The following is an 11,512-nucleotide window of genomic DNA, read 5'->3' as shown; positions in this document are numbered from 1 at the left end:
ATCCACTTCACTCTACTCCAATCCAATCCAATCCAATCCAACCCCTTAGTACAGCTCTCAATTTGTTTGCACTATATTATATATAGCTAAGTACAAAATGTTGCATGATTGTAATGGTTAGACCATTTTTGGAGGTGCGGGGGGGAATCCTGATAAAAATTGTTTGAAAGAGCAAACAAGCAATAGTTTACCTGCACGGGAAAAGGGAAATGAAAGGGAAAATGTTTGCAGACCGCAGATAGTCCGCTATTTATACATCACTAATACCCAGGGGGGGTACTTGCAGTATACATGACGGGGAGGTCCGACGTATTTTTTGGGTTGAAAATTTACACCCTCGGTATTTTTTTGGGTCAAGAGATCTGTCATGTATTTTTTTAGGTCTTGAAGTCTGTTTGATTGAATAAATCAGTATCGAGGTGCTAGGTCTTTTACTTTTTGGGGTAGAAAAGTTTGTTGCCAGGTATTTTTTTGGGTGTAAAATTTCAGGCTCGTGTATTTTTTTGGGTTCGCAATATGAAGCTCCGTCGGACCCCCCGTCATGAATACTGCAAGTACCCCCCCTGGGCACTAATATCAGAATTTATGCCAGGAAATTAGTTTTCGGGTGTTCATTTTTCAGAAATTTCCCGAGGAAGCATGTCCCCAGACCCCCTGAAAGCGACGGGTTAAAGCCTGTCAAATGGGTTCTGTGGACTCAAAACCGTCTACTTTTTAGAAACCCCCAGCTACTTTTAATAAAGGTTTAAAAAAACCCTGAGGTTTCCTAGACGCATAACTACATGGCTTGTATACTTTTTACAAAATGTAAACTCAGTTTTGTTTTAACAACCAACCAAGGCCACTTGCTGGACACCAAAAAAAGTTGTCTGCAGGAAGATGCGGCCCGAATACAATTTGTTTCCACAGACAACGACACAAAAAAAATTGTTTGTTTTAAAAGAGATTTGACCCCCCCCCCCACCCCAGAAGAATAATGGTCCGTCCCTAATACTGAGACCTCAGTGACACAAAATCAGATACCAGTTTCAGAGCTGTCTTCAAAAAATATTGACAACCAAAATTGACTTATTTGGAAACTACACATTGTCCAAGTCTTGACTGGTTGTCGTGGACAAGTACTTCTTGCTGTCGGGCAAGCAACTTTTCATACTCACTTGCCCAACGGGAAACTGCTCGGGCAAACCATCCACCAACCTACAGTGTTTCATAATTATGATTTTAAAACAAAAAAAGCAAGCAGGAAACTGCCCCGAGCAAGCAAAATTTAGACTTAACCCTCCCACTGAAGGTTTTTCTGGTTTGAACGCCCCCTTAAACTTTCATTAAAACTTTGGCCTATGAAATCCAAAAATGTAGCTGGGAAAAGACTAAGCCAGCTCAATAAAAGGCATAGCCAGCTTTTCGGCTCTGTGCATTTCTAAACTATCCTGTCTATGTTTTCTAGTGAAATTTCAGCCTGTGATAAGCTTTCTTTGAGCCAGTGAAATTAGCGGGAGCTTTTTCCTTGTGGTGGGAATGGATATTTTCTGGAAAAAAACATTTACACCATTACTGACTATTTGCTGGTAGGCAATGCTTACATGTGTTGACGTATTCTGAACATCCTCTTTATATTTTTGTATTATTATTGCAAATACTTGCATGATCTATACAATGAGTGTCTACAAATAAATGGTAGAATGCCTCAGCTCAGCTTATTTATGAAATAGAAAAATTTGCCTCTTTCTACTAAGGGAAATGATTGGCAGAATGAGAAATGCTGAGAGCCAGACTTATTGTGTTTCAGCAATTATTTGAGTTTTACAAAAAAATGATAGAAACACAGAACACTTTTTTTCTGTGGGATTTTTGCAAGGAAAACAAAGAAAGGAAATCACCAATAATGATTATCAAAATGTAAATTCTCTTTGCTCACAATTTTTATTTAACAATTATTCGCCGAAGGCGAAGTGATTATTGCTTGAATAATCCCCGAGACGAAGTCGAGGGGATTATTCAACAATAATCACTGAGCCTGAGGTGAATAATTGTTTTAGTATAATTTTCAGAGGTGAATATCAACAACTGCAAAATAACAATAGAAAACATGAAAACAACAAACACAAGTGCTCGCTTGCATACGTGTAAACCAGTTTAATTCATCGATTGAAACCGTTATTTACACTAAAGTTTTAGCAATAAAACGGAACAAAACGAACACTACGAAAAAGATAGATATCTGGTACCTTTGTTTAATCGTTGTGACTTCTGAGCAATTGTGTGAATCCTCTCGGAATTACTAGCTCCGGTGAGAAGAGAACTAAATAATGTTTTGACAGTTGATCTGACTGAGTACATGGCCGCCGTGCAATCTCCAAAACCATCATGTTTACACTTTACGATCAATTCTAATGCCTTGAAAACCATCTCTTGAAAGTATTTTCGGTCCAAAAGGCTTGGTAGTTACTTTGAAAAATTCCCAATGTTTCAAATATCCAGGACTTGGAGGGATTTCTTTTAAATGAGAGAAATTTTCATTCAGCAAATGCCGCCATGTTCACTGGCTTGGATGGCAAACGTGGCATGGCTTAGTAGCCAAACCTTCAGATGCAATATTCACCGCCTAGCGCGGTGAATATTGCGACATAGTCCGAGCTTCTCGACCAATCAGAATTGAATTTACCTCTGGAAATTATACTAATGTGAAATATGTATTTCTTGAGATCCCTGTATAGATACAGAAACTCTGCTTGCGGCATTATTACATGTTGCTCTACTAGGATTACTCTGGTCTTCCCTGAATCAATTACAATCTTACATCATTGCATCCTACGTCATAGAAAAAATTAAGCGATCTGCCTTCCCATTGGAAGAAAGCACTTGCCAGTTTGCCAATGTCTTCAGTGCACAAATCACCTACTCTCATATCACGTGGAAAATGGAGTTCATCACAGATCACACGACTACCAGGACAGATGTTTTCAATGGAGTTTACCACCTTGCCCTTTGGTTTGACCATCAGAAGTCTTATGAAGTAGTGTAAATAATGTAAGTCTTCACTTGAAATGTTAACAGCTGGCTCTTTCTTCGGCACAATACTGACTAAAGTTAGATATTTGTGTTTTTCTTTGCCACGTGCAGGATAAAACAGAGAACAGGGTTCTCTAAGTAACACATTAACATCACAGAACATGTCCACCATGACAGACTGTCTGTTAAAATGTTTACTCCCATACTGGGCCGTGATTTTTTGTGCTCGATCCTCAGCATAGAAAAATGCCAATTCACATCTACCCTTTTGGAAGATCCCGTTTCTTCCAGCAATTGAACCCAGGTGTCTAATTAGAACTCTGTGAAGAACTGACGGATTAATGGCAGCTTCAATCCCCACAAATCTCGCCGCTAAATTGTCAGATTCCCATGGCTGCGGTTTCACGAAGTGTAGAACATCCTCTGAAGCAATAGCTGGGGGAGTACAAATATCATCTCTCAATATGTGAGGGTCGATTTTACTGAAATCACCATGAATTACATCAAATCGTTTGTCCTCTGTAAGTTCTTGTTGAAGTTCCCATAGAGTAGGATGAAATCTCCTCTCAGGTTCAAGTCCAATAACATGAGATGCTCCGGCTTTAAACAAAGCCCTTGGTAATACCCCAATGCCAGGGTTAGTTGCAATCAAAACACCACTTTGTAAACTTCCAAGACTTTGAGCAATTCTCACGGCCAAGTTCTCGTCTAGAATGTATTTATAGTTTCTCTTCAACTTACTAAATAGAGAAATGTCATACTTTGTTACCAAGGTGGAACTTGTTGAATATAACAATGCAGTGCTTCTATTAAATGGAGACGAACCTCTCAACTTCCCAACAACGTGCCTCCAGCTAGCCGCCATGTTGTTGTGATGTAATACACGTGAAAGCGAAATGACTTGTGGGAATGTCTTACTTTCAAGATGGCGGAAGACAGGGAGGTGTTACGGTATATCTGGGATGGCCGATTACCGGTCTGTTTTAATTTAAGTTCAGATGAGGTGGTCACAGTAGAACAGCCAGATCCTTACTATGTGAGTAAGCACTTTAAAAAAAATTTATTTTTGTTAGATTGGCGAGATTGAGGTGCATGTTTGAACATGCAGGAAGATTTGTGGAACTAGTGCTCTTTGCTCTGTACGTGAATTTACCTTGGTGTAAGAACCTGTGAAAATTGTCGTTGTTTTGGAGCTATTGTTTTCCTGCTATCTGTTGTTTCGAGGCTCTTTGTCGTCCTGGTCGTTCTTTGTTTTACGTCACTAGTGAGTTTCACAGGTTCTTACACCGAAGATGATCCCTGTACGTTTTAGAATCGAGAAAATAGTTCAACTACATGTATGACAGGCTAAAAGCTATAAACGTTCGTTAAAATTTTTGCTTTAGACTGCTTTGTGTCACAGAGTTCACACAACAACAATATTTATTCAGTTATTATCAAGTTTTCTATCCTGAATATAAGGAGATTGTCTAATTGGCGTGGGTTGTTTGTCGTGGGTCGTGGTCGTGTAACGTTTCATGAGACTACCGCTAGTTTGCAGCAAAACTGTAAAATCTCAAACAAACAAGGACACCCTTACAACGATTGTATCGACAAGGACAACTTTCTTCAGTTCGGCTGATAAGCCTATCAGTTACTTCCAATGCTACCATTTCATCTGTGTAAAATCGGAATTTTAATCAGGGACCACTGTGTGGATCAGTGGGAAACTAGTGTCGAAATGTTTCCACTAGGTTTCTTGGGATATTTATGCAAAAAACGTTTTTCACAGGATATATGCAAAAGTAATATACTGGTAAACGTTTTTACTTTAAAATAATGGTCTGCGATATAACTTTAGTCAGTTTAACAAAATTGAATGTCTATTTCGCTGCAGTGCTTGGATGTCCCTTTTATTTCATTTAACGCAACCTTCGTTAGTGCATCTGCAGCCTCAAGCTTAAAATGATAATGGAAGGTCAAATCTCGACGCACCTTCACCGCAGTCAAACCTATGTCTGGCAGCTTTTCTTTCTATTTTGGGGAATTTCATATTGATGTGTTAGTATTCATGAGCAAGGATCAATAAAATAGCTGCTGAGTGTAAACATATTCCCGTTTTCTCAGGTATAAGAGTGTGTGTTTTTTTTAAATGTTTTGCATCTAAACCAAATTGCTGTGACAAAATGATGTCAGTCAAGAACACGTAGAAGTTTCTAATAAACCCCAAAAAGCTTAGTAAATTGTCACGATACCTGCCGGTAATGTATCAAACTTGGAACTGTGAAAATCACAACTTTATCTTTGAAATACTTGAATGTCTTGTTTTTGGCATATTGTTGTTGTTTGACCGGGTCAATGTCGCGCCTACAAGTTCGGATTCTAAAACAGCAACATCGATTTAGCCTTGTGAAACAAAACTCACTTGTGTTAAAACCGGTGTACAATCATTAACTGAAGTCAGTTCAATAACATAAAGAGTTGCTGTCGCTATAGTCCTAGACAGTGCAAGTTTTGATGATGCTTCTACAAATGCGTTCAGCAAACATGTACATTTTACCTTTTTTTTAACCAATCATACTTGAGCGTTCCCACACTACTAATTGGATCACTAGTAGGTAACGAACAACTGAAACAATTCTTTGTTTTTTTTCATTAGAGGAATAAAATTTGGCCATGCACCGGAAAACAAAAATTCCCTTATGTGTTCTGTATAAATCATTTACAGTTAAAAAGCAAAAGATGCGAGCAGCTGTAACTTTTTCACTAGAAAAGACCAAGCAAATCCACAAATGTTTATAAATTATAGAATATATTGGCTAGCGTGACATCCCTGATAAAATTGGAAAAACAAATAAATAATTACTCGACACGGAAAGAAGAACCACCAAGCTACGCACATGGAATTGTTCAATAAATTGATTGTTACTAAAACGTTGCCGATCAGAAAATTCCCGGCAAGCAGCATACACGTCAAGATCAAGGAAATATAATATTTTGCAATTTTCGGGCCACTTCCGTACAACTGTCTGGCAGACATGAAGGAAAAATGTTTTTTTGTTAATAAAAAAAAACGGTATCAAAAATAACAAATTGGTGAGAATGCTCCTTTACATCGTGGGAGAACTGGCCACGACCCACGACCCATGACCCACCCACGCCATTTAGCCTGACCCGAATATAAGAGGATCCAGGGACGGCAGAACATTTTTGCCAATTGGGGGGGGGGGGGTTGATTGGTGACGTGAAGTCGGGGGGGGGGGTGGGCTTAAGAGACTCTTGTCTTTATCTTTTTCGGAAATATTGGGTATAGTTTTTTAGGGTTCACTAAAAATGTACTGATATACCACCAGCAGTTGACCGATACATGTAGGTGACTAATGTGCCATTGTCTGTATCAGTAGATAAATTGATGACCATGAATCTACTAATTCAGAAATGTGGGAAAACCTCATCAAAAATTGGCCACTGTATCAATCAACACATAACTGATACTTGGTTGATACTCCATCATGTTATATGCTTAACTCTCAACCCGTATGCCAACTGAGTATTGACTGAGAATTGACTAATATCAGCCAAAAGTTTGGCCATTATTCGCCGAAGTGGAGGTGAATAGTGGTGGATCGAGGTAAATATCCACCAAATTCACCAACACTGAGGTGAATAATTGTTTTAGTATATACCACACAAGTACTAGTTGAATAACTATTAGACCAAAACATCACTTTCGGTAAACAAAGCTATGCACAAAGGCAGTTTGTTTCTCTTTAGCTGCTCAGAGGTGAATAGTACTTTGCAAATCACCTCCAAGTTAACCAATCAGTGCACGTGAAAAACACTATTTACTAGTGTGGTATATACTAATATCAAATTTGGTGGGATTACTTAATGTTTCAACACTGCTACAGTTTGTCCATGATTTGTACCAGTATTTTTCTCCTTAAGTCAGGGTTAACAGTACTTTTGTTTTATTACTTTCAGAGCTATACCAAATGTCTACAATTTCCACTCATCCAAAAGTTGGGGAGTGCTACTTTCTATCCCTAATAACTATATGACTATTTTTCTTAAATTATTAAATATCAAATTTAACAAAAATACATGATCATATTTTTCAGCTTTTAGTCCCAAGATTAAGCTACCTGACCCTTGTCACAGATAAAGTTCAAAGACATTTCCAAAGGGCGATCAGTAATGAAAGTGTAGATGAATTGTGGTTTGAATATGATGGACAGCCATTGAAATGGTGAGTGCCTTTTGAGATAAAATGACTTCTGTGGGACCTTGTTAGAATGGTTACATGTACCTTTGTATGGACATACTTTTTTTTTGGCTCAACAATGCTTTGCAATAAGTCAAAATTAAAAATTAAAAAAAAATAACCAATAAAATAAATAGTTTAAACAGACAGCATGTACTTAACTGTAAGCTTGGCAAAACAGGAAGTCTTGGACTCAATTTTAAAACTTAAAGGTGATGGGAGTGAAGAGCCTGATGTTCCCTGGTGGGGGTATTTCGAAGCCCAGGGAGCTACCACTGAAAATGCCTATCACCATATTAAGTGCAAATATTAAGAACTTGATCATAAGGATCTAGTTGGTAAATTTCTTCTTATACATCATTTAAATTTAGTTTTGGTTTGATACCTTAAATGTCTCCCTTCAATGTATCTTTCATCAGTAACACTTACATGTACATAGTTACTGTTGTGTTATTTGTCTCTTATTACACTGTTCTTATACACGTCACTGCAGGCATTACCCTATTGGTGTACTGTTTGACTTGTATGGTTCATCAGCTTCTCTGCCATGGAATCTCACTGTTCACTTCCAGGTAATGATCTTTATAAGAATCTAAAGGTAGCATTATCTTTGGCTTTGACACATACTACATGTATCCAATTTGAAGAACAGTTCAGTACATTATAAAATTATATTAAAAAGCGATCTGTGGTTAAAAATATGATGAAAACGAGCTTTCGACTACCAGTCTGTAGTCCTTCCTTTATTCTCTTTTTATCAACAAGGTCAGAAGAATGTGGTGCATAAAAAAGGAGCATATTTTGACTGTTTATTTATCAGGGATTTGTACAAGTTCGATTTGCGTCTAGCAGTTGACGGCTTACAGTTCGAGTGTTCGTCAAATCACTGCAAAACAGTGATGAATAATTCTAGTAATTGTTCCTGGAGGTACAGCAAAACGATACAAAACAGAACTGAGACACTTACCCCTAATTCAGGATAAATCAACAACAGATGTAACAAGAGTCTGTTTAACTATACAAAACTTTGCGAAACTAGACTGTGCGAAACACTAAACTACAACTTTTCAAATATGAATAAATAAATGTCGAGGCGTGCCCCTTGGGGCTGCACAGGGGCACGCCACATTACGTGAGTTCAGTTCTTGTAGTTTTCTTTGTTAACAGAGCAAAACACTAAGTTGATAAATTGTGGTACAGACCTCCCACTAAGTTAATAAGAAGTTTTTGTTTCAAACTGTAGAGATTTCCAGAGAGTGAAGTAATGAGGTGCCCTGGAAAAGAAGCTATAGAGGCACTTTTCATGTCTGCCATCAAGGAGGTAAATATGGAATATTAAAAGTAACATTGGCATTTTTATTATTTTGAAAAATGACACTGTACATACCTGATAAACTCTATGGTGTTACCATGGGTGAACACAAAAAGGATATCACAAAGTTTAATGTTCTGAAGTAAAATACCTGTAAATATCATGCTTGCACTAAAAACTAAAGTTTTTTTTGTGCTGCCCAACTTGTTACACACATGTTCTCCATTTATGTATGAGTCGTTCATATATGCATAAGCATTGCAATTCTTGTCATTACCAAAGGTGTTTGTTTGTTTGTTTATAAAGTGTTGTGTTTTGTATATGTTGTGGTTTAAATTTATCTTTGGCTTAACATTAAGGCGGTTTTTATTTTTATTTTTGTTTGTCTCATACTTAATCATAATCTGAAACAAGGGGAAATAAAATAATAATAATAATAATACGACTTTATTTAATGAGGGTAACATAGTTTACTGGTGGCCCAGTAGTTTACAATATGGCCCTCCCTAAAAAATCAAACTGGTTTGAAAAATTTTAAACCAAAGATAAATTTAAACAACAACACATATTATTTTTTTATTTTATTTTGTAGGCTGATAATTTAAAACACAGATCCCAAGTAATAAATTCAATGCAAAAGAAAGACCATAAACAACTGTGGCTTGGCCTAAGTAATGGTGAGTTTTGTACAGAGCGTTTCGCACAGTGCAGGTGTTAGCTGAACTTGAGTACAATGTTGGAATCCATGTGGTGTTTCTCACTACAACCCTCCAAGTTAAGGCCATTTTAGTAGCCATGGCGACTAAAATTTTGGAGGTGGCAACTAAATTGAAACCAAAGTCATCAGCCTGGCGACCAAAATTGAGAAGAAGGATTGAAAGCGTGAGCTTAATTTAGCGACTATTTAAAATGTTTTACTGGCAACCAAATTGGAACAGTCGCCGGCCAAATGGCCACTAAAGAAAAAAAAAAACTTTGAGGAAAAAAAATAAACTTTATACACCTGCTTTGCCCAGGTGTATAAAGGGGAACCAGTGGATTGTTGGGACAACTTGACAGAATGCTTGGGAGTAACCTGCAATGGACTAGCATCCCATCCAGGGGGGAGGGGGAGCAATACTCCTTGCTGCTTTATGATACAGAACTGGAGTTATACACTGAGAACTATGAGCAAGTTGAGCATAAAAGGCTTTAACAGTTGTGTAAGTTTGAAAGATATGTTTCTTTTTTATCCAACAGACAAGTTTGAACAGTTTTGGGCTGTGAATCGTCGTCTGATGGAAAGAACAGGAGATGACCCTTACTTCAAGTTCATTCCTTTCAGAATATTTCAGGTGATGTATTTAGTTACTACTGTTCATAAAACGATATTTTTAAAAAGCTATTGGTTTCCAATATCTTCTGTAAAAATTAATACATAAACAGTTATAGAAGTTACAGGAATTAAGGAAATGATTATTAAAGAGAAGCTGTCTTTGCTAGCTACATGTGCAGAAATAATGTTGTACATGTACATACTTTTTAATGATGATGATGATGTTGATAGATTTGGATAGAATTTTGTGTCAGCTGGTAATGGGGCTTAATGGTTTAATGAACATTCTCAAAATTCTTGCTGCTTTCATGTATCTTATAAGCATAGTGTTTGAAAGGTAAAAGTGTGGCGGCTACCCTTGAAGCCACCTGTTATTGTAACACCCAATTCCTAGTGCCGGCTAACACTAAAAGAAAAGTATGAAAATTGGTTATGAGAATGAATATTTTGAGAAAAAGAGCATAGTAACTGTAAATTAATTTAATTTAGTTTACTCTATAGATTTCAACTTGAAATAAGTGCCCTGGATGCCTAATTTGAAAAGGATATCCATTTGTAATAAGAAAATTTTGATGAAGGAAACTTCACTTATATTTCTTTAATCAAATTTACAGTCTGATAAACAGTTTGTCCAGGAGTTGTTCAGACCTGTTAACGAAAATGGTGGGTGCCTTTTTTAAGATTTTTTTTACAGTGTTTATGATAGGGGATCCTATGTATATCTTTATTACCAGAATGTACACTTACTGCAATAAGGTTTGCTCAGTTGGTGAACACTGCACTTTTATCATGTGTTTTCTTGTGCTTGGGTAAAGTTACTTTATAATAACTTTAGCATTTGCTTCCAGAATTCTATGCAAATGAGTCAACGTGTAGGGTAGGAAGCACTAGTAAGCTATCGGTTTTTGTCGGGCCTTTAAAAGTCATGTATGTCAAAGTGCCTTTTAGACTGCCTTCTACATGAACCGCCTGAACAACTCACTAGGTCCTCATTCATACCCGTATTCCTCATTTTCCCACACCTATCCAGAACATAATCGCTTATTTCATGTTTTTTCGTTTTTAGGCGAGCATCACACACTTGGTGACTTGTTACATGAATTTGTTCCTGAGGTGTTCGCCAGTGGCAGTGCATTGATTGATAATGAATGGAGAGTTGTGATTCAAGGAATTGAACCCCCTCTAGAGACTCCTATACACTGGATTAGTGAACATTTTAGCCATCCGGACAACTTTTTGTACATTGTTATCGTGCGGGTTGTGTAGTTTTACTGATGGCATCCATTTCAAGTGTCCACAGGGACTGAACCTGCTCGAAGTAAAGCCATAATTCGCGGTCATTAGAAACAAATTCATTTTCCTTTGTTTTTTTGTGATTTAGAAGCGGATCATGGAGGGAATTGCGCATCTCTGGGTGGTCATTTCTTCCAAAAAATTATCAAACAACATCTTGAAAAAAAGAAGTTGAACGATAACGCAAAAGGCGCATTCTAATAATATTCGAGCCGGCAGTTCCCATAATAAAAAGTAAAGCCATAATTCGCGGTCATTAGAAACAAATTCATTTTCCTTTTTTTTTGTGATTTAGAAGCGGATCATGAAGGGAATTGCGCATCTCTGGGTGGTCATT

The 11,512-nt window shown here is 37.3% G+C and overlaps 2 protein-coding genes across 2 annotated transcripts; one reads left to right on the top strand and one right to left on the bottom strand.

The window, feature by feature from the left end:
• Positions 1–2,778: 2,778 nt before the first annotated feature.
• LOC144640490 (dimethyladenosine transferase 1, mitochondrial-like) lies at positions 2,779–3,903 on the bottom strand. The gene has a single exon (XM_078499604.1). It carries the CDS (start codon positions 3,875–3,877, stop codon positions 2,789–2,791), a length of 1,089 nt encoding a protein of 362 aa, XP_078355730.1. The 5' UTR covers positions 3,878–3,903; the 3' UTR covers positions 2,779–2,788.
• LOC144640491 (autophagy protein 5-like) lies at positions 3,898–11,506 on the top strand. The gene is made up of 8 exons (XM_078499605.1): positions 3,898–4,048; positions 7,113–7,240; positions 7,749–7,827; positions 8,499–8,576; positions 9,160–9,244; positions 9,807–9,901; positions 10,497–10,545; positions 10,949–11,506. Exons 1-8 carry the CDS (start codon positions 3,938–3,940, stop codon positions 11,146–11,148), a joined length of 825 nt encoding a protein of 274 aa, XP_078355731.1. The 5' UTR covers positions 3,898–3,937; the 3' UTR covers positions 11,149–11,506.
• The last annotated feature ends 6 nt before the right edge of the window (positions 11,507–11,512 follow it).

Source organism: Oculina patagonica, unplaced genomic scaffold, assembly GCF_052425735.1.
Source record: "Oculina patagonica isolate OP01 unplaced genomic scaffold, crgOcupat unplaced307, whole genome shotgun sequence".
NCBI classification, from domain to species: Eukaryota; Metazoa; Cnidaria; class Anthozoa; order Scleractinia; family Oculinidae; genus Oculina; species Oculina patagonica.
The sequence above is the reverse complement of the archived record's forward strand: the minus strand, read 5'-3'. Positions and strand labels throughout refer to the sequence as shown.